General features: G+C 51.0%; 1 protein-coding gene across 2 annotated transcripts; it reads right to left on the reverse strand.

Moving 5' to 3' along the window:
* Nucleotides 1–5,322: 5,322 nt before the first annotated feature.
* LOC110194884 (b(0,+)-type amino acid transporter 1-like) lies at nt 5,323–15,013 on the reverse strand. 2 transcript variants are annotated; one of them, XM_020967472.2, is made up of 6 exons: nt 14,247–15,013; nt 9,492–9,625; nt 8,303–8,432; nt 7,927–8,063; nt 6,921–7,008; nt 5,323–5,758 (listed from the first exon to the last, which is right to left on the reverse strand). In XM_020967472.2, the coding sequence occupies exons 1-6, from the start codon at nt 14,982–14,984 to the stop codon at nt 5,525–5,527; spliced, it is 1,461 nt and encodes a 486-aa protein (XP_020823131.1). In that variant the 5' UTR covers nt 14,985–15,013; the 3' UTR covers nt 5,323–5,524. The 2 variants fall into 2 exon arrangements, with proteins under 2 accessions (XP_020823131.1, XP_020823132.1); XM_020967473.2 differs by having other exon boundaries at nt 7,939–8,063; nt 14,247–15,012.
* Between the last annotated feature and the right edge of the window lie 7,728 nt (nt 15,014–22,741).

Consider the following 22,741-nt stretch of genomic DNA (forward strand, 5'->3'; position numbering starts at 1 on the left):
GGTCCTGATCCAGTCCCCCAGGATGCACAGTTGCAGATGGGAAGGCATGGTACTCAGAGGTGCTTGTATTCTAGCTTACCTAGTGCCTGCCTTGTACACAGTGCCTTGTACACAGTGTGTGCTAACTGAATGCTTAATGAATTGAGTTTAAGCTTCAAAGGAGGCTTAGCCTAAGAATAGTTAGACTGGAACCCTGGAAAAGTGCCCCACTCCCACCTCGGGTGGCCCAGTGACTTCAGGGTGGGAGTTGGGTATCTGGAGACCTCACTTCTAATCTTTCTTCTGCCACTAACTTGCTGTGGAACCTTGGGCAGTCCCCTCCCCCTCCAAGGCCCTCGCTTGTTTAGAAATTCTCTCTGAGGCCCAGTTAAGGTCAGGCTGCTGGGGAAGCTGGGAGGAGACACAAGACGCAGACAGCAGACAAGTGTGATTAATGAGTAACCCCTGGGAAAGAACTGGAGAGAGTGGGTGACAGGTGAAGGGGGCAGGGGAGGAATGGGATCTCTCGGGTGCAGTCATTTATAGGTCACCACATCCTCCTAAGTATGCAGAAGGAAGCTCCTGGCCAAGGAGAGGTGAGGAGGTTCAGTGTGGATGACACCTCCAGGTGAGGTCATTTGGGGTTAAGGGAGCCAGAGGTGAATTTTAGACTTGAGGCTGCCTGGGTTCATCTTTTTTTGTCCTCTTATAAGACTTATGCTGATTATATTCAGCTGGTGGATGATCAGGGGCTGAAGACCGGAAGACAGATTGCCAACTTGGACTCAGCCGCCGTCTCATTCCCACACCAGAGAGTGGATGGGAAAGGAAGGCAAATGTCCATCGGAAGAAGAGTCAGCATCACAATCCAAGATTTAGAGCTGGTAATGAAGGGGTCAGGGGACCTGAACCCTTAAAGGAAAAGACTATGTCTGAAAGCAACCCAGAACCTGAATTTTCCCATACATTTCCCCCAGGGTACAGGTCCTGGGAAACATCCCCTCCTCCAACTTTTCTTGAACTTTCACACATGGCCAAGGCTCTGTTCACCTGACACTATAATCCTTTCAACTGACCTTTCTTTGTGGCCTACACCCAAACCTCCAATTCTGTTACATCTAACCTAGCTCAGCCCTTCTTTCCTTGTCTGGATGGCCCCAGGTTCTAGACCCAGGTACCTCCCAGTCATCCCAGCCTACTGTCAACTCCCATCCAGAAATTCCCATAGTCTTTCCGTATGTGTCCATCTTGGTCCCAACAAATCGCTCAGATTCCTTAAGAGTCTGGCCAATACTGAGGATTCTTAAAATCACGCTGTGTTCTAATAAACCTTGTCTTTGGCTGAAAGAAGGCTTGGGTTGAATTTCTTTGAGGCAAGACCTGTATGGCTATTTCAGGGTCCAGTGATGAGGATGGAATCTAGACCCCAAAAAGGAAAAACCCTGCACTTTCCCACAAGGCCAAATCTCTGGCTTTTGCCCAAGGCTATAATCCCTGTCAACTGGCCTTTCATTGTGGCTACACCCAATCTGTGTTACCCTTAACCTAGCTTGGCCTTCTATTGTTTTAGCTACCTATGGCCCCTGGCCAGTCTTAGCTAGGCTCCATTGTTCAGGTCCCAGAAGCTCTGTTCACCCCAGTTTACTGGCCACTCCCATTCAGATCTTCCTTAGACTCCTCCTCCAGTCACCCCAAACTACTTGGCCACTCCTAGATCCCTCCCACAGACTGTCTGTATACAAGGTCCATCTTGTCTCCATTAAGGTGCTTAGATTCTTAAAATCTAGCCACTGCTCAGATTCTTATAATCTAGCCACTAGTTTACTAATGTTCAGATTCCTAAAGAGTCTGCCCAATATGATGGATGTTCTAATAAGCCTTGTCTTTGGCTAAAAGAAGACTTGGGTCAAATTCTTTCAGACAGGATCTGTATGTTGTGATTTTGGGGTCCCAGCACCCCAAACTCCTAAACCTCAACACTAGCACCCCTCAACCTCAACACCCTTACATTTTGGGGTTCCCAGCACCCCAAACAGCAACAGAAAGAGCCCTAGAGGCCATTAAATCCAACTCTTCTCACTTTATAAATGAAAAAAATAATCCATGAAAGTCTAAGAAAAAATTACTATACCAAGACCCCACAGCTAGTAAGGCAATATTTGAACTCTGGTCTTCCTAAGTGTAGAACTCTGTCCTCTACAGCACCTAGGACCCAAGATGTGAGTGCTTACAGAAAATTCAAGCTGCTTGGTCTCACAGGAACTTGTATTTCTATGGACCAATTACTTGGGATGTTCTTGGAGAAGGAGATGACTGTTAAGACCAGCATTTTACCCATCAACGTTCTTGGCTCTCAGTCTAGGGAACCAAATTCCTATTAGCATATGGAACCTCCCAGAGAAAATCTATCAGCTCTTGCATGGAGCTGTCTTTGTATGGGAAACGGGAGGGATCAGGCGGGTGCACAACCCTCCTCAGGTTATCCTGCCCCTGTATAAAAGTCTCCTACCAATTCCTCATTGGTGGAGGTGATGGCCTGGGCTTTGAGACATTCTACCAGGAGAACTCTCCCACTATATTGTAAGTAAGCTCCATGAGGGCAGGGGCTGTTTCATTTTCGTTGGTTTGTTTTCTTGGCTGGATAGCCCTAAGGTGAGCACAGGACCTGGCCCGTGGTAGCTGCTAAATAAATGTTAGCTGAATTGAATATTTGTTTCATGAGGTCCTTGACAGATAGAACTTTGGGCCAAATCAAACAAGAAAAAAAATGTCAGAGAGATAAATGTGAAGTCTGACACTTGGGTCCAAAAAGTCAACTCCAGTGGTATAAAGGACTGTTAGCCAGACAGTCATGTGTGCTCAAAAAATCTGGGGAACTTGGGGGGCTACCTTAGAAGCTCAGGAGATACCCATAGTGCAATATGGAGGCTGAAAAGTCCATGGGATCTTGGGGTGTGTCAGAGAGAGTAGGGAAAGTGGAAGTCCCACTGGCCTTCCTACTAGCCACAGCTGGGGATTGTTTTCAGTTTTGGACTCACAGGTTAGAAAGGAGGTCACTAATGCTCAGAAGACGGTGCCTGGGATGGGAGGGGTGGCCCTTGGGTTAATGATGATGAGTCAGGATGAGCTGAAGGAATTGTAAGCTCTTTGAGGGCAGAGATTATTTCATTTCTGGTCTCAGTACACCTAGTGCCTGGCACCATATTAAGCACTGAGTGAATGCTTATTGATTGAAATTAGAATATTCAAGCCACAGAAGAGAAGACTGGGGGACACAATGCAATCTTTAAGTATTTCAGGGGCTGTCATGCAGTAAAAGCCTAAGGCTGGTTTGACTTGGTCTCAAAGGATAGGATAGCACAGTGCAAAGGAACCAGGGCTCTGGAGTTGGAGGACCTGGGTTCAAATCTTGCCTCTAACACTATATGTGACTTCAGGCAAGTCAATTTACCATCCTCAGCCTCAGTTTCTTCCTCAGTAAAGTTATGGGACTGGACTAGATATCCTTCAAGGTCTCTTCCAGCTCAACATCAATGATCTTATGTTTCAAATCAAAGGAAAGGGAAGCTGGAGAGAGGTAAAGTTTGGCCGCCTGTAAGGAAAAACTTGCTAATGATGAGAATATGTAAAATGGGAATAGATTGCTTTGGGAGGGAGTGGCGCAACTCTGCATGCCCCTGTACCCAATGATTGACCCAACCCAGGCAGGTGCTGTCTGTCCATCCAGTACACAGGTCTGCCTGTTGGGCTCAACACTCCACACTCTCAACACCGGAAGGTGACGTGGGTGGCCATCATCCAGCTTCCTGTGCCCCTTGAGGCCATTCAGTCCTTTATAGGTAGGTGGCTTCATCGCTGTACTCTTCTGCCATCTCCTCCATGTTTCCCTTTCCCTCACTCCCCTTCCAGTTTAGCAACTCTAGTAAATCAATACTGACACTGGTCCTGGAAATAGGGTGTCAATCTGCTCCCCTATGGCTCCACCATCTCTGTGACTTTCCAAAAAGGGCAACATGGAGGTGTCAGCTTGGACTCCTCACTCTCTCTCACCCCTCCCCCATCCAATATGGTGCCAAGGTTTATTAATTTCACCTCTGTAGCATCTCTCAAATATGCCCCCTTCTCTCCTCTGACCCTCTGACACAGACCTTCATCACTTCATGTCTGGACTATTGCAACAGCCGTTGAGGCTGCTTGCCTCAACTCTCTCCAAAAGTGATTTTCCTAATGTGCAGGCCTGACCACGTCACCCCAACACATACCCAAAGCCCTGTTGAATAAACTCCAGTGGCTCCCTATTACCTCCAAGATCAAATATAAAATCTTTTAAAGCCCTTCATAACCTGCACCCTGCCTTCCCTTCGTCTCTTCTTATACCTTACCCCTTTCCCACTATTCTGAGCTCCAGGGACACTGGCCTTCTTGCTGATCTCTGAATGTGACCCATCTCCTGAATCATCTTCCCTGCCTGGAATGCCCTCCCTCCTCATCTCTGCCTCCTGGCTTCCCTGGTCTCCTCCAAGTCTCAGCCAAACTCCCATCTTCCACAAGAAGCCTTTCCCAATCCCTCTTAATTCTAGGGCCTTCCCTCTGTTGACTAGCTCCAATTTATCCTTGTTTGTACATAGCTATCTGCGTGTTGTCTCCCTGTTAGATTATAAGCTCCTTGAGGCATGAGTTGGTTTGTTTTATTTTTTTCTTTTCCTTTCTTTGTATCCCCAGTGCTTAGCAGAGTCTGAAGACATTAAGTGCTTAATAAATGCTTGTTGACTTGGGATCTGTGCAGATGACTCCTAGGTCTCTCTATCCAACCTGGGTCTTTCTTTCTAAGCCGGTCCACCATCACTGTAAGATGATAGGACATTAGATCTGGAGCTATGGTGAAGGCTGACGAGCACTGCGCTCCCCCTTTCTTAACATGACTCACATTATTCTAGAATAAGCTGCCATTTTGGTATTCAGTGGGTAGTCTACATTCACCCAGATATTTTCTTTTCTTTTTCCTCAGTTGGTGGAGAACACATTAGTGCTGTGGGAACTCAACCAGTAGTACCAGAGAGCCCTGTCCCTTCCCCCCTCCTCCTAAGGAGAGATTCAGCCAGCTTTGCTCTAAGTATCTGATCAATGGGCATTAGGAGAGGGGTCCCAGAGCCTATGTACTTCTTGATAATGCTATGGGAGGTGAGGGAGTGAAGGAGCATTTGGCAGGAAGTCACCATAATGCAATAAAAGAAGAAAATATAGTAAACTATCAATGTAACATTTAAAATATGTATATATATATATATATATATATATATATATGTGTGTATATATATATATATATATAAAAGACAGCAGAAGTAAATTTGAAAGGGGATGAGCAGGGAAGTTTTATTGACAACACTTAATATGTACACACATATGCAAACCCCAACCAAATGATATGTAACAAAAGTTCACCAATTCATGAACAGGAACTGTCCATGTTCACTAAGTTCACAATAAAAAATAGAAATATTAAGTCAAGAGACATGGCAAGATATGAAGAGTGTCCCAGTGGCCATCAGTCCACATTCTTCATGGTCGGAGCCACTTCTAGGAAGAGCTGAATTTGTACTGTGGCCTCCTGCAAGAGTCGGGGCCGGTATCTGAAGTAAATGATGGGGAAATACACCACTATGCCACTGAGCATGAACAGGAAGACGTAAAGGAATTCCATCTGTGGTTGGTCAATGATGGGTGCCAGGATCAGGTAGATGGAGGCCAGCAGCACAATGACTGGGATGATGATGGGGACCTTCAGTGGAAGAGGACACCAACTGGTCATTCTAGAACAGGAGGAGGCACTCCAGCCCAGCCCAGCCCCCATTTCATAGACATGGAAACTGAGGGATAGAGCTGGAAACAGGAAGCAGAGTAGACATCCTGCCTGTTGTCATTTCACTTCATCAATGGCTTTCAAAGGCTTCTGACACTACCTCAGGGAATTTCCATCTATTGTATTTTACCTTTACTAATGACCCAATAGATCTCACAAGAGACAAAGAATCTAAAATGGACCAAGGAACTTCTTTTTCTTCACAGACAGGACTGAATTGCAGTCTCTAGAGTGGTGGGTGCTGCAGGCGAGGTAGGAGGAGAGGAAGGGGAGGAGATCAGAGAAGAAAGACCTTCCCTGATCTGCCCCAGGCTGATGAGAAAGGATGGCAGCCAGCTGCCTTGCTCATCCCTGAGGTTAACCCAGAGCTCAGCTCCTGGTGCATAGCAGGTGCTCAATAAATGTTTGTTGATTGACTGTTGGATCGACTTTGAGGTTCATTGGTCACAGCAGTTTTCCCCAAAATAACTGTTCCACCATCTATCTTGCTGACCTCAGGCTTCTCCTGACCCCAAGGTCAGCTTCCCCTCATGCCTGGCTGATCACAGGTCTATAAGGTCTAGTCCAACTCTAGACTCTATGGACAGTTTTGGCTATAGACCCCAATGGCCCACACCATGGAAGCTGGACCAGCTCTGGCTTCTGGGCTCATGAAATCTCAGCAGAACTGGAGGCCCTCCCTCCTGAGCTCCTCCTTTGCCCACTCAGTCCCTTCCCTGGGCTCACACTCTGTTCCTTCCTGGTGAGCTCTAAGACCTGTTACACCCAAGACAGGAGGCATCAGGAGATACCACCAAGTTGACAACTATCAACCAGATGGTGGAGCAAGAGGTTGATGCAAACAAAAGGGTCCTCAATCCCATCCCCCTTCTCCCACTGATGAGCTCTTCTTGTAAGCCAGCCATCCTTCATTCCTCTCCTGGCTCTGCTTCTGACTCACTGGACCTCCCCACAAGATCTCCACCCCAGTCCCTTCCTTCTTCTGCCCTGTGAGGAGGTAAGCTTCTTGGGGGCAGGGTCTGTATATCTTTTTACTTGTATCCCCAGTGGCTGGCACATGGTAAGTGCTGACTCAATTTACCTTGTATGATCTTGGCAAGTCTTTCTTCTTAACTTTCAGATAAAGGAGGCAGCTGATGGTAGTTCCATGAATCATCCACAATACAAAGCTAAGAAAGAACACTGGCTTATTCTCTGCCTCGAGTAAGGGCCACAGTCAGGGAGGGAGGGAGGGAGCTGGGGCTGACCATGTGCCCTGACTGATTCCAAGACCATTTCTCCTGCAGCCAAACCTACTAGAGAAGGGGAAGGAGGTGGCCATCTCTAGGGCCGTGGAGTAGGGGAGACCTGGGCTTGGCCCTTGCTGAGATCAGTGACCCTACCCTAGGCAAGACTTTTCACCTCTGTTCCCTCCATGAGAGACCGTGGATAATACTAGGTCCTTCTCCAGGGTTGCTGGGAGGGTCAAATGGGATAACATGTGTGAAGGGCTGTGGGGATTGTAAATCGCCCGAGAAGTGCTAGCCTCTGCCTCTGTTGGGATGGTCAGCAGCAACAGAGGTTACCCCAGCAGCCAGCCAGCTCCTCAAACCTCCCCTGCCTCAACACTGTAATAACTGGGAATCTCCCCCTCCTCAGGATTGTATTCAGTCTTTTGAGGAGTGCTCCTGACTCGCCTTGAGCTCAGAGTGCACTAAAACCTAAAGATCTTTTTTAGAGAAACTACTGCGTCACAGCTGCCCGCCATCTTGTAATGAGGGTGAGTTTTGGAACCCAAGAGCCTTCCTTGTATTTGCTCACTTGACCTGTCCTAAGAAAGACGTTTTGGTCATCCCAAATTGAGAAGTCGGTTGATTTTCTCTCCTCTTTGACCAACAGCCCAGTGGCAGGGGAAGGAGGCAGGGCACTGGGTGTCAGAGCCCTGTGGCTGAATCTCCAGCATTCTAGGACTTCGGACCAGCCCTCTCCCTTCTGTCCTGCTCTGTCAGAGGAGAGGAGTCCCTAGAGCTCCTCCCACCTCACCTTCTCACACTCTCCTCCTCCCCACCTCCACCCTACCCCCACAGTCCCAGCAGCAGCAGCAGGACCTTCCCCCGTGCCTGCAAAAGTTGACAATGCTGCTGAAGTTTCCAGGGATGATCATGATCAGAGCCACTGCCGCGGTGAACGTCAGAGCTGGGGAAGGGGTGAGATACCGGACGTGGGCCATGGACAGGATACCTGGCTGGTCACAGCACAAGGAAGAAGGTGGTTAGGCCCTGGCAGGGACCTTCGGGGAGGACAGTCAAAGGGGATCAAGGCTTCCTCTTGGCCAGCACAGAAACTCCTGGACCAGTCCTGACTCAGAGGATAGGGGTGGGGGTCAGCCTGGGCAGTAGGTGCCGTTACCCCCAGCCCCCAGCTGGAGCATCAGGGCCTGGAGAAGGGAGCTTGCTGCAGGGACAGGAGGAAGCCCTTCCTTACCATATGCCCCTCCCTGGCAGCGACGTAGCACACTCGGCTCCCACTGAAAAACGCTCCGTTTGCTGACCCGAAGGTGGAGAGAGCCACCGAGAGGGGCACCAGCCAGGCCCAATCTCCCAGGATCTGATTCCTAGAAAACACAAAGGGCAAGAAAGGAGATGTGTACTTGTGTCTGTTCCTTGTCTTCCCCTGATTTACCTTCTAGCCAAGCAAGCCGTGATCCTGCCGGGAGGGCCTGTTCTGGACCTTCAGATCCTGTGAAGCAGCTGGGGCACAGCTGGCCTGTTGTGGCTGTGGTTGTTCCATGGTTTAGGCATGTCTGACTCTTCATGGCCCATTTGAGATTTTCTCGGCAGAGATACTGGAGTGGTTTGCCTCTTCCTTCTCAGCTCATTTTACAGATGGGGACACTGAGGCACAAAGGGTGATGTGACTCACCCAGGGTCACACAGCTACGAAGTGTCTGAGGACAGATTTGAACTCAGAAAGATGAGTCTCCCTGACTTCAGGGCCGGTGCTCTATTGCAGGATCAGAGAAATACTTCAAGGCAGGGGCCGCAGGTGGCTGGGGAGCCAGGGGCTAGAGACTGTTTTCCTGAAGACTTTCCTTACAAGTCTGTGAAGGAGGGAGTGCCAGGATTACTGTTGCCATCGAAGGAGGGGTAAACTGAGGCTGAGAGGTGTCCAAGGCCAGAGCTGGCTGCCTCCCACCTGGAATTTGCCCTGACCCCCTCCCTAACAGGCTGACACATGGGAGCAATAGGAGGAAATGTGCAGGGACGGTAAGGGGAACTAGCAGGGAGAAGGGCGGGCCATGAATGGAGGTTGGAGAACAGGAGGAGCAGATGGCCAGTTCCAGGATCCTGGGTTCTAATCCTGCCTTGGCCACTTGCCAGCTGGGTAACCCGGGGCTGGTCACTTTGCTTCTCATGTCTATGCTTGGGAGTCTACATAAGGAGAAGGTCCTGAGAAAGAACCTTGGGGGCCATGTTGGGACAGTGAAGGCATCTGCCTCTCACTTTTTAAGTGGGAAAGGCTTTTCCTTCTCTGGGCTCAGTTTCTACCTCTGAAAAGTGGGAATAATGGTGCTGGGGCTTTGTCAACACTCAAACATTATAGGGATGCAGGTTATCCTTTCTGCCCAGCCCTGGAGGTTTCCCCCAAGGGCTACCCTGTGGCTGCTGCTCACCCCCAGGTGACCGCCACAGCGCTGGAGTCCCGGATGTCACTGGGACTCATGACCACCATATAGCTCAGGTTTACAAGGATGTAGAGGACAGTGACCAGGGGAATGGAGATCACTACGGCCCGAACCAGGTTCTTCTGTAGAGAGAAACATGAAAAGGGACTCAGTGACCTCCTTCCATCCCCCATCCCCATGCTGGATTCTCAATATTCAAGCATTTTCTTCTGTGCATGCCAGGGGCAAAGCCCCTACTCCCAGTACTAAGGATGGACAGAGGTGATATGGCCATGGCCCCTGCCTGCCCTGGGGGGCTTAGAATCCAGGTGTGCATACATATTCAAGAACAGGGAACCAGCAATATGAGCAGGGAACCAGCCTGAGCCTTCAGAAAGGGCTGAGTGAGGGTATTTCACTTGGGGATCTTCGTAAGATGAGGTGGGGGGAGGAGGAGGAGGAGAAGAAGAAGAAAAAAAGAAAGAAGAGGAAGGAGGAAGAGGAAAGAAGGGGAGGGGGAGGAGGTGGTAGAGGAGGAGGAAGAAGAAGGAAAGAAGAAGAGGAAGGAGAAAGAGGAAAGAAGGGAAGTCAGGGAGGAGGGGGAGAGGGAGGAGAAGGAGGAGGAGGAGGAGGAGGAGAAGAAGAAGAAGAAGAAGAAGAAGAAGAAGAAGAAGAAGAAGAAGAAGAAGAAGAAGAAGAGAAAGAAAGAAGAGGAAGGAAAAAAAAAGAAAGAAGGGGAGGCAGAAAGGAGGGGGACGAGGAGGAGAAGAACTTAATATTTCTATAATACCTTTAGGCCTGCAAACCCTTGGCCTCTCCTGGGCTAGAGAGAGCCGAAGCTTCCAGGAAGGAGCCAGCGAGAGTCTCACTGGCTTGGGCTCTTGCCCCTCATCTGAAAGGTGGCCATCAGTTCAGGGATCTACTGTTTAGAAAGGATACTGATAAGCTGGAGATTGTCCAGGGGAGGGCAGCCAGGCTGGGGAAGGGCCCAGAGTCCAGCTGGGCAGTGGCTGGAGGAATGGAGGAGAGTCAGCCTAGAAAGACATGTGTGGGATACAGTGGGTGGGCACAGCTGTCCTCAGGTACCTGCAGGCTCTCCTGCTGAAGGAGATTAGCCTGGCTCTGCTTGGCCTCCAGGGACCAGGACTGGGAGCCTTTTGGGAAAGATGCAGAGGCCATTTGAGGCCACAGGTCAAAAAAGAGACCCCTGACCACAAGAGTCACCCCAAAGTAGAATGGGCTGCTGAGATGTGATGGCGGCTCCCTCTCCCTTCCTCAGAAGTGCTTGAACCTAGGCTTGACAACCTTCTCTCCAGAAAGTCAGAGTGGGGATTCCTCCCTCCCTCCTGCCTTCCCTCCTTCCCCCCCTCCTTTCCTTCCTTCCTCCCTCCCTCCCTCCCTCCCTCCCTTCCTTCCTTCCTTCCTTCCTTCCTTCCTTCCTTCCTTCCTTCCTTCCTTCCTTCCTTCCTTCTTTCTTTTCTCCTTCCCTCCCTCCCTCCGTCCTTTCCTTCCTTCCTTCCTTCTTTCTTTTCTCCTTCCCTCCCTCCCTCCCTCCTTTCCTTCCTTCCTTCCTTCTTTCCTCCCTCCCTCCCTTCCTTCCTGTTTAAGCTGGACTAAATGGAGGCCATAGGGTCAGATGTCAGGGTCACCTCCAGTTGTCAGATTCTGTGATTCTGTAAAGGAGCTGCTCATAGTGATGGGAGTATGGAAACAGCCTCAGGGCCTCCATCGTGCTCTATAAAGTAAGATTGTTAGGCCAGCCCTTTCTCTCCCATAGCAGCATCCTGCAGCTCACAGTGAGAGGTATTGGACCAATGCTCATAGAGTTGAATTAAGCCTTAGACTTTTAGCACAGTGGATTCTTGGGGACTTTCTAACCTGCCTCAATGACCCTCAGGGCCATCAGCTCTCAGCTCTGCTCAGGATAGAGAATGGGGCCGTGGGGGGGGGGAGGTGCTGGGAGTGGGATGTGAGCCTATCTGAAAGCAGACAGCCCTGGATTCAGGGCAGTGTCAGGTAGAGGGAAAAGAAAGGGCAGGGAAGAAGAAAGGAAAGGGAAAGAGAAGGGGGAAAGAGAGGAGGAGCAGCAGAAGAGGAATGGATGCTGGACAGGACAGGAAGTATAAGGGTAAGGTGTGTCTTACTTATAAGGAGTCAGCTGGTACCTGCTCGAGAGAGCCAGTTGTTAAAATTTCAGTACAAACATTTACACCTTGGAAATTAGCAAACACAACCAATCAGGGCTTGCTTTCTTGTTGCATTTCTTGTCTAGACTTAAGGAAGTAATGAGGGAAATGGGAATAATGCACGTGAAATTTTCAAATCTGTTGGGGATGCATTTTGTTCCCTTTGGAGAGCTGGTAGTCTACATTTACCAGCATACAGTCGGGTAAGGTTGTGGTTACAGAAAATACTAAGATAAATCAATTAATAAAAAGACAATTAGGGGGCAGCTAGGTGGTGCAGTGGATAGAGCACCAGCCCTGGATTCAGAAGGACCTGAGTTCAAATCTGGCCTCAGACACATAATACTTACTAGCATTGTGACCCTGGGCAAGTCACTTAACCCCATTGCCTAGCCCCCCCCCAAAAAAAAGCTTATGGAGTGAATGTTGAAAACTAAAAATTAATTTAAAAAAAAGACATTCACTAAATATTCAGCACCTGTGATAGATAGCTAAGTAAATAAATACAAGCCAATGCTGCAGTTGTGGGAACAGAGGTCTGGTGGAGCTCTGGATTCCTAAAGGTAAAGGTGAGGAGGTCAGCTGGCCTGCCTAGTGCTCTCTGGGTGAATGGTTAACCACTTTCTCAGCTCAGGGGAAATTAGAGGAGTCCCGGGGACAGCCAGAAGCCCAGAGCCAAGGTTTGGCAGCAACCCCTCCTTGGGAGCCCTGGGACCCATGAGGGACGGGGGAGGCAAGGGAGGGGATGTCCTTGAAGGCCCGCCTCCCCTCTTTCCCCCCACCAAAGCCACTGTCTTCATCGAAGTCTCCTGAGTTCAAGGGTGCAGGTCTGGTTCCAGGAGAGGTGCGTTGGGTGATGTCTCTCTCTGGGGAAACCCTGCCCCTGCCCAGGGCTCCTGGGTCATTCCCGGATAAGGTCATAACAGCCATGGCACAATAGCAGTGCACCTCCTGCCCTGCCCCAAGCCTTCTCACGCATGGCCCTCACCACACCCGTATGAGACGGGGTTCTGAAAGTAATAGTGTTCTATTTCATCCAGGAGGCAACTGAGGCCCCAGGAGAGGAAGAGGCTGGTCCCAGGGCCCACACTAGTGAGCCTTGGAATCCCCGGGGCCCTGGTGGCAACTCTGTCTCCCCAGCAGGCTTGTCAGGCTCATCCCTAGCCTTCCCCCAGTAGACCGCTGCCCTGGCCATCACATCCCCCAGTGGGGTGTGGGAGGGCCACAGGGTTGGACCCCTCCCACCCAGCCTCCAGCCCTGCCCCAGGGGCCCATGGGAGCTAGCAGGAGGCAGGGGCCCCTTCCTCACTGTCATCCCTCCTGCTGCCCTACTCAGCACTCCTAGGGCTTCAGTTACAGAGGCAGCCTTGGGGAAGGGCCCCCCAAGCCGCAGGGCAGAAACTCTCCCTTCCCCCCTAGTTGTCTCCTCCTCTTTCCCCCTTCTGGGTTCTCCTGGCCCACTGTTTGGCTGGCTTTTTAAATGAGTTGACATTTGGGGTTGGAAAGGGCCCTGCCTCGGGGACAAAAGGCCAGCTCCTCCTCCTGTCCTCCGGAGCCCTCCACACCTTCCCAGCCTCATCTGCCTCTGCTTCTCTTCTCCTGAATGCTCCAGACCAAGTTGCCATTGGCCTGCCTGTTTCCTCCTCTCCTCTCCCCACCATGCCCACTGGCACAGACTGTCCTTCTGTGGGCAATATGATCCCTCTTCACCTCTCTGTTGTTGCAATCATTTTCCAGGCTGCAACCACAGCTCTGCCTCTTTGCTTAGGATGAGGGTTCCTAGAGCCTCGATGACCCCAAGCATTTAGCACTGTGCCCAGCAGTCCTCAGGGCTTGTTGACTGACTGACTGATCTCTGGGGGAGCTTTCCCCGATCTCCCAGCTGCAAGGAAGCAAGCAGTCCCTCCTCCTGTTGTCCTGGAGCTCTTGGGCAGAGCTCTCATGACCCCCCCACTCCACCCTGTAACCTCTTTATCTGCACACATGCTGGGTCCCCCCCAGGACACTGTGGGCTCTCCCTGGAGTAAGAGCCTGCCATTTTGCTGCAGGTAAGATGTGGGAGACAGAACGGTGGGTGAGGCTTGTGGGAGCCCCGCATTTGAAGCCCCTGGGAGCTGTGCGCTCCTGGTCAAATCTGGTCAAATCCAGTTAATTTTTCTGTTCTGTGAAAGGTGGGGGGAGAGGGGGATGGTAATAGCATCTACCTCAAGGGTTGTTGTGGGGACAAGCTAAGATGACATAAAATGCTCTGCAAACTTTAAAGTGTTCCCCAACTGCTTCCTGCTAGGATGTTTTCAGACTGTCCCATGCACACAGCAGGTGCTTAGATGCTGAATTGGCTTCTCAGCTATCCCTCTCAGTGCAGAGGGTTTCCTTCCCCTGGGGCTGTGGAATTAAGTGAACGGCTTTTGGGGGGCCTCTCAGGGCCCCGAAACGTGAGATAAGATGAGGCCACCCGTAAATCAAACAGAACAGACCACCTCCTGCCCAGCCCTGTTCCTTCTGGTTCATGGTTCGTGGTCCCCAATTAGGAATCAAACCTGCGGATGTGTGATTGATGGGGAGGAAGGTCACTCACCTTTGAATTCCTTAGCTCTTCAGTCACCAGATTCAAATTGTTCCACCCATTGAAAGACCAGAGGCCCTGGTAGAAAGCGATGCTGATGCTTCCCAGCTGCTGGGTGGTGTCCGCGAAGGCGTTCTGGAGGGTGTCGCCGGCACTACCCCGGACCAGGACCCAGAACCCTCCGCCGATGATGACGAGCAGCGCCAAGACCTTGGCTACGGTGCATAGGTTCATCAACCCGGTGGCCAGCCTCACGCTTCGGCAGTTGGCCAAGGCGAGGATCAGGATGCAGGCGGCGGCCACACATTTGACCAGCACCACCGGCATCGAGGAGCAGCTGGGGTAGAAAGGAGCTACCACATACTCTGCAAAGGTCAGTGACATGGCTGCGATCCCAGCCGGTCTGACCAACAGTGTGGATACGTAAATCACCAGGAAGGCAGGGAGGGCCCCGAAGGTCCGGAGGATGTAGACGTAGTCTCCGCCCGACTCTGTGATGAGCGTGCCCAGCTCCGCGTAGCTCAGTGCTCCCAGAGTGGCCAGGAGACCGCAGGCTGCCCAGATGACCAGGCTTCCCCCGGGGCTCCCCATGTGGTAGAGAACATGCTGGGGATTCATGAAGATCCCGGCGCCGATCATGCAGCCTGCGATCAGTGACACGGAGCTGGCCAGCCCCAGCTCCCTCCGAAGCCGCAGTTTGGCGGGCTCCGCAGCCCTGGGAGATGGCGGCCTTTCCTCCTCTGCCCCCATTGCCAACAGGTGTTGTGGGCAGCGAGGAGCAGAGACTGAGCCTGAGTTGGGGCTGAGTTAATGATTATACCTGGAATTTGGCCGACAGGACAAAGGGCCCAGAATCAGCCAGTGAAGAGACCGTGCTCTAGAGGTAGAGCACCCTTGACTTCACTTGGGACAGGGCAATCCAGGGCAAAACGCTAGGCATTTGGAGTCAGGAAACTGAGTGCGAATATGACCTCTGCTCTTTTCTATCAACCAACAGCACCTACTTATTTATTTATTAAGTACCTACTACGTGCCAGGCACTATGCAAAGCCCAGGGGATACAAAGAGAAGCAGACAGTCCCTTCCCTCAGGGAGCTTACAGTCTAATGGGGAAGACAGCATGCAACAAATACATACCTACAAGCTATATCCAGTAAAAATAGGCAGAGGGAAGGCGCTGGAATGAAGAGGGGGTGGGAAGACTTCATGTAGAAGGTGGAATTTTAGCTGGGACTTAAAGGAAGCCAGGGAAGTCAGGAGTCAGAACGTGATGGGAGAGTGAGCCAGGCCTGGGGGGCAGAGAGGATGCTGAGAGAAAGCCTCCAGAGAGGGGTTTGTTCAAGGGCCAGCCAGGAGGCCAGAGGCCACTGGATTGAAGAGCTCCTGTTGGGGAGTAAGGTGTGAGAAGACCCAAAAGGGAGGGGGGTGTTAGGAAGAGCTTTGATGCAGAATGGGATTTTGCATTTGCTCCCGGAGGCCCTAGGGAGCCAGTGGGGTTTATTGAGAAGGGGAGTGACACCGTCAGACCTGTGCTTTAGGAAAATCACTTTGGTGGCTGGAGGATGGACGGGAATAGGGGGAGACCCAAGACAAACAGGACCCCCCCAGAAGCTATTGCCACAATCCAGGTGGGAGGTGATGGGGTCTGCACCAGGGTGGGGGCAACATCAGAGAAGAGATGCTGCAGAGGTGGTCTCCTGGCCTCCCTCTGCCTTAGTCTCCTGCTTTTTAAAATTAGGAGATTGGCCCAGATCAGGAGTCTCAACTTTTTTTGCGTTCTAGATTCCACTCTAGTGAAGCCTACAGATCCCTTCTCAAAACTTTTCTTTGTTGCCCACAAGGGAAGGAAACAGCTAACTTTCAGTTGGACCTTAGTGAAACTAAACACGTAATTTTTTTTCCCATCCAAGTTCATGGACCCCTTGAAATCTGCCCATGAACCCCAGGTTAAGGACTCTTGGACTAGTACTATCTAACCCTAATTCTTTGCGTGCTGAGCTAGAACCAGGAAGTCTAGCACCTGGGCAAATTTAGCATGGGGGGAGGAGAAGGGGCACAGTCTGAGGTAATAGCCAAAGGGTAATTATGATAAGGCTGGAAGGTCCAGGCACACTTGACCCCAACGAAGGTCCCTGAGCCTGGAGGCTCCAGGCTTCTCAAATCCCCTGGAGCAGTTTGGGGACAAAGGAGAAAATGGCAGAGCAGGAATCAGTAAGAAGGGAAAAGAGTCCTTGGGGAGGAGGGGAGAAGCCTGGCACTTGGGTGGAGGCAGACCCTCTGCTGGGATACCATAAGCCTCATAGAGCTGTAAGCAAGAGAAAGAAGTTCCATCACTTCAGAGTCCCATCTGGGCCCCCCCCCCCCGGCCACCTTATGGGTTGGTTCACACAGTCAGGATCCCAGAATGTGCCACAGGGGTGGCAGGGAAGTCCATGGGCACCCACACCTGAACAAGATTCCTCTCTTCTTCACCCCTGGCAAGTAGTGATCCATCCTCTGCCTGAAGACCTCTGGGAGGTGGACCCCATGTACAGTGGGAAAAACCTTGAGTCAGAAGACTTGGGTTCAAATCCCCCCCTCTGATGGCCAAGTCTCTCAAGTACCTCGGGCCTCATTGTCCTCTGTAACACGCAGGAGTTTGCCTCAGTGACCCTTCCAGCTCAGCCTTCTGACCCGGGCAGCCCATTTCCTTCGGGAGAGAAGGTTAGAAAGCTTTTTTTTTTTTTTTGCCTATTCATAATTCTACCCCTGGGGCCAAAAGGAGCCCTCCTAACTCCCTTCAGCCAGATGCCACTTCTCCCCGCTGTTACCCATTCCTAAGGCCTTGGGTCTCCTGCCTGGACATTCCTAGCTCTTGCAAGCCAACTGGGAAGATGGAGTAAATTGGGCAAAACGAGCCAACACACATTCCTTAAGCACCTTCTTTTGCTCAGCCTGGCTGAGGGTGGCCTGTTCATCGCCCAGCCTGCTCCCAGACACCTCGCACCTCCCAAGGAGATGACAGATTGGTGGGAGCAGGGCTGGGATGCAAGCAGCTCTGAAATGGAGGAGGAGATAAGTGTGGCCAAGGGGTCAGAGGAAGGCGAAACCTCGGGCTGGCATTTCTGGCATGGGGGCTGGCGAGGGCAAAAGCCCAGAGATGGGGGAGGGCAGGAAGAGATGGGAAGGAAGCAGCTGATCGGGACGGCTTCTGGAGGGGCTGCCAGAGCTTCATGTGGCCCTGGGGATGAAGCCTGGACCCTGCCTCAAAGCTCACCTTTGGTGTTTCCTGGCTGTGGAATCAGTTAGCCTCCTGGGGATCAGTGTCAGGGGTGAGATGTCAGGGCGAGCATCGGCACCTTGGAAACCAACCACCTCATAAGTTGGGACTGGGTTGATTGTTAGGTGGATTGTCTAGACTTAAGAAGGTGTGAATTCGGATTAAATTTAGAGTGTGTCCTGCTTGCACTTTTTTTTCCGTTGGAGAGCTGGTTGTTAAACATTTGCCTGTACAGCCTTATTAGTTATGCTTTCTATAAAATTATTTTATATAATTTCTATAAAATAAAATTCTTAAACTCTAGTCATCTTTTTTGATTATTACTCAAATCTTTGAGAGGTTTGATGCTGTATTATCTTCACATTTAGCTCACAGAATCCAGACTTGGCAGGCGCCTGGGGGGCCATCTGTTCCTTCAAACCAATGCCTGAACAGACGGTCCCTAAATGATTTCATATAAGTGGCCATCCCTGAAAGCCCATTGCAAACCTTCAGGCCAGCCTAAATGTTGGTGTGTTGGTATGATGATCATACTGTCTTTGCTTGAAGACCTCTTGTGACAGGAAGCTCACTGCCTCATGAGCCTGTTCCACTTAGTTTCTAGGACGTTCTTCCTTTGATTCAGGTGGAATCTCCTCTTTTGGGGGGGAGGGGTGTGTGGGGGTGGGAAGGATGGAGAGCACCTTTCTATTTTGTTGTGGAGTGGAAAGAACAGCTGTTTTGGAGACAGAGGACCTAATTGAGAGCGGTCTTGTAGATCGGGAGCTCCTTGAGGGCAGGTACTGGCTTCTGGGGTCCAGTGGAAGAAATTTGATTGACTCCAGAATTCATTGTTGTCAGACCTGTCTCACTCTCCATGACCCCATCTGGAGCGGCTTGCCATTTCCTTCTCCAGCTCAGGAAATTGAGGCAAACATGGGCAAGTCACCCAGCTAGCAAGTGTCCGAAGTCAGATTTGAGCTCATGAAGATGAACCTTCCTGATTGCTGTCAGGCTATCCACTGCTCCATCTGCTGCCCCCAGGATGGTTGGGAGCACTGCCTCATCCACAGGTAGGAAGCTAGGAAGTGGAAGACTCAGGACTGGAACCCGGGTCTCTCGGCTCCCAGCCCCGGACTCCGCCCCGCTGCACTACAGTCGCCTCCTCGGCAGATAAAGATTTGTGCTGCCCTAGGTTTGTGGTGCGCCTTCCCTGCGGCTGTCCTTAAATGCTGTGGGAAGACGCCCTCAGGAGGCTTCATGCTGCCCCAGCCTCCACCTTTCAGTGTTTCTGGCACACTCTGGTGCATTCCCACCCTTCGCGCGGAGAGCGAGGGTCTGCAGAGCCACTTCGCCTTTATTTTCATGCCTTGCTTCAACACCATCCTCATTCCTGCCAAACTGGTCTGGGTGACTCCCCTGCGGGCAGCCCCACTGACAGCAGCTTTAATGATACAGCTGTCAAGGAGCCCGAGCCTCCCAGTTGCAATCGTGTCCCTGCAAGCAGCCGAGCCCCAGGGCTGCGTGGCTATTACCACAGAACTGCGCAGAGATACTTTGTGATTGGCCAAGAGGCAGACACAGTCGGTAGTGAATTAATTACTGGGTCTGGAGAGGCTCGTTTCCTGGAGATGTTAAAGGGCAGGGCATCATCTTGCCAGCCTTGAGCTGAGTGTCTCTCCCTCATATTTTTAAGCCTGGGACATGATTTTCCTCTAAGAAAGGAAGAGATCCGAGACAGACAGATGGGATGAAAAGGAGCTCAGACTATTAAGAACAAAGGGACCTGTCAATGACCAGCCCAGATTTGGAGTCAGCTCACCATGCTTCCGGGTTCTGGCTCTGCTGCTTACTACCTGTGTGACTTCTGGCGAATCCCTTCCTTTCTGTGGGCCTCAGTTTTCTCATCCAGCCAGTGGGAGGGTGGATCAGAGCATCCCTTTCAGTTCTAAACTCTAATATGCTCTTTCACATGTTCTATGAAATACACTGTTTCATAAATTCCCAGAAGTTATATCCCCCACTGATGATGTACAACACACAACAGGCTGCAGCCTTGCTATCCTTGCTGTTGGATGTTAGAGAAGAATGAGAAAAGTGTTTATTTTAGAGAAATCCATCTATTGCCAACTCTGTTAATATAGTCTCCTTATTTTTTTTTTAAAGTGAGGGAATGCAAGACTTTTTTTCAATTCCAGAGCTGACAGCCATGAGCTATGTAGGTTTAGCTCTATAAACATAAGCCCCTCCTCCCACCTGGAGGGACAGTCAAGCCTAAGCGATATTGACCTGTCTGGAAAGGAGAGGGTGACTCAGAAGTGCCCTGTGAGACACTGGCCTCTGAGGCCAACAAGGAGCAGAAGTCACAAAGGCTCGAGACTGGCAGCAGCACAATGGATTTCCCCACACTGGAAGTCTTCAGAGCCTGGAGAACCACTTTTTGAGGGTATTGTAGAGTTCTTGGTCAGATGTGGGTTGGAATAAATTGCCAGGAGAGGCAGCTAGGTGGCACAGGGGATAGAGCTCTAGCCTTGGAGTCAGGAGGACCTGAGTTCAAATCCAGCCTCAGACACTTGACACTGGCTCCGTGGCCCTGGGCAAGTCACTTAACCCCAATTGCTCACCAAAAAAAAAAAAAAAGGAATAAATTGCCAGGGAGGTCTTACAGCTCAGAAGTTTGGTGAGGTGTTAGCACTAATTCCTGTTTGGTCTGTAACTTGGTCAAAGATGATGGACAAAGCCACCAAGCTCCCTATCTTGTGCTCTCAGGTCTCCGAAGAAAGGATTCCTGTTCAGAGAGGACATGGCAGCAAGTGATGGAATACTCCACAATGAGATCCATAATCCCTCCAAAGAGTTTGGCCTGATCATCCACACAGGACACACCAAGTGGACAAAGAACACCAGCTGCCCAGACTATTCTCTGTTGGACATACAGCCCGTTGAGTCAGCGTGTCTTGCACGGACACTGTGGGTACACAGTGAGTGGGGCCCAGACCCAAAGAAGAAGAACAGAAAAGGCCTGGATTGTCTCAGCGATAGCGGGTGGTGTCATTTCTGGCTGCTCCAAGCTGCTTCCTGGCATCAAGGGTCATCTGTACAGCCCTCATATTCTGGTGAAACTGCATAGCTGAGAATTATGGGCAGCTGCCATCCCAGCTGAGTCACAGCAGCAGGTGAGGTGAAGGGTAATGAAACACAGAGCACATGACTGCTGATGATGTAAGAGAGTCTGTATGGTATGTTCCCCAGTCCTGTATGTCCAGCACATGAGGAGTCACAGGGTGAGATGGAGAGAGATTTTTTTAAAGGTCCAGTAACTTAGGCAGGTACTAGGTGGGGGATTCCTGGGGGGACATGGTCTTGGGCCTCAGTTTCCTCATCTGTGGAATGACGGGGCTGCTCTAAGCGGCCTTTGTGGCCCTTTCCAGCTTTTCACCTATGCTCCTATGAGTCAACTTTTAGGATACACATAGGAAAAAGAGTCACAAAGGTATTGTGGCCTGCCAGGGTGGGGTAGGGATGGGGGTAGTGCCTTGGTACCAGCAACATTCTGAAGGGTCCAAAGGAGGTAACCATGTGGCCCTCCCTTATATTCCCCTCATCCATTTTGGAGACAACTGAGGTTAAGTGACTTAACCAGGGTCACACATTAGAGTGTGAGGTCAGATTTGACCTCCCTGATATCCCTTCCACATTGTAAGCAATGACAAAGGCTTGAAATCCCCCCCCCCAGGGACTTGGGACCACCTCCTGTCCAGAGCTACCTTGGCCCATGATATCTGACCCCAAAAGCCTGTATTCTCTGAAACAGGCAGGTCCCACATCCGACGAAAAGACTGGCAAGGCCTAGACGTGCAACTGGAGGGAATTTGAGAAACCATTTAGTCCAAACTCCTAATTATACAGATGAGAAAATCAAGGCCCTGACAAGCTAATCAAGCTGCCAAGGTCACGTGGACAGCAAAAGTGGGCTCTGAACCGGGCACCATGCCATGTGTTGTCGAGAGGGTACGGCTGTGACTGACCTCAGGGTGCAGGGTTGCCAGTGCCCAGACCTAAACCCTGGGTCCAGCCCAGCAGCGCCAAGAAAGACGATTCGGGGTGGCAAGAACTGGCCAGACTCCTCAGAGCTGTTCACCTCCATCAGGATGCGTCTCGTCGGCTCTTGGGCCCTCTGTCCTGTCAAAACAGTCATTTCTACAGCCACAGTGGAAGGGCCCACTAAGGGGCCCAAGCAGTCTCTGCCTCTTCCTGCTGCCCTCAGATATCCTCAAGTCAGAGAGATCCTGGTGCCCTCATCAGGACCGACCCATCAGGATGCTGGAGCTTCAGTGACCTGCCTTGAGGTTGCAGCAACAACCTGAAAGTCTCTCTCCCTGCTCCATCCAAGCCACTGCCTCAGTAAAGCCTTCCCTGACTGCCTCTCATCTCCCCTTCCCCCAAACTCCTACCCAATTCTACCAGTCTACACCCCTCAATTTATGGACTCGGTTTCAGGCTGGCTTGTATTCATCTTTTCCCAGCCCCCCTCTTTCCAGGCTTCTTACACTTTGCTTCCTCCCATGGACTCTCCCACCCATTGATGCTGGCCTTCTGGCAGCTCCTTGGGCATCCCAATCCATCCCCTCCACCCCCACCTTGGCATCAGCTGGCTGGCCTTCTCTCAGGCCAGGCAAGGATGGGCTTGAACCCCAATTTAAATTTTAATTATTAGGCCTTTGGCCCAAGAGTTTAAAATCTTTGAAAACCATTTGAGAAAGTGAAAGGACTCTAGACAAATTTTAGCTGAGGGGTTTCTTTATGCCTTCAGGAGCCTGCATTAAAGCACAGAATGAGCTGGAAAAGGGATGGTCAGAAATTGCAGTGGCCTTCAGGACGTCTCTGAGGAGGAGTCAGCCGGGGAAGAAGGGGCAGCCTTGTTTGGGACCTTGGCCCAGTCTCCTTCCCCTTTCCCCTTTGACTTGCCCCCCTTCAACTTTCAGAGGGTCGGGAGCAGGGATTCTTCATCTCCAGGCTGGCAACTTGCTTTTCAAAAAAGTATTTTGGAACCGTATTTCAATATAATTGGTTTCCTTTGTTCACTATATGTATTTTATCTTTGAAAAACCCAATTTTGAGAAGGGGGCCATAGGCCTCAGCAGGCTGAGGACTGATAGGGGGGTCCATGAGGTGAAGGCTCCCTCTGTGTGTTCCACCTTCCCAAAGGTAGCCTAAATGGTGTGCCTGGACACGTGGTGGCAGCATCTGCATCAGGAGCCCAGGACTG

Source organism: Phascolarctos cinereus, unplaced genomic scaffold (assembly GCF_003287225.1).
Source record: "Phascolarctos cinereus isolate Bilbo 61053 unplaced genomic scaffold, phaCin_HiC Scaffold_2;HRSCAF=192, whole genome shotgun sequence".
NCBI lineage: Eukaryota > Metazoa > Chordata > Mammalia > Diprotodontia > Phascolarctidae > Phascolarctos > Phascolarctos cinereus.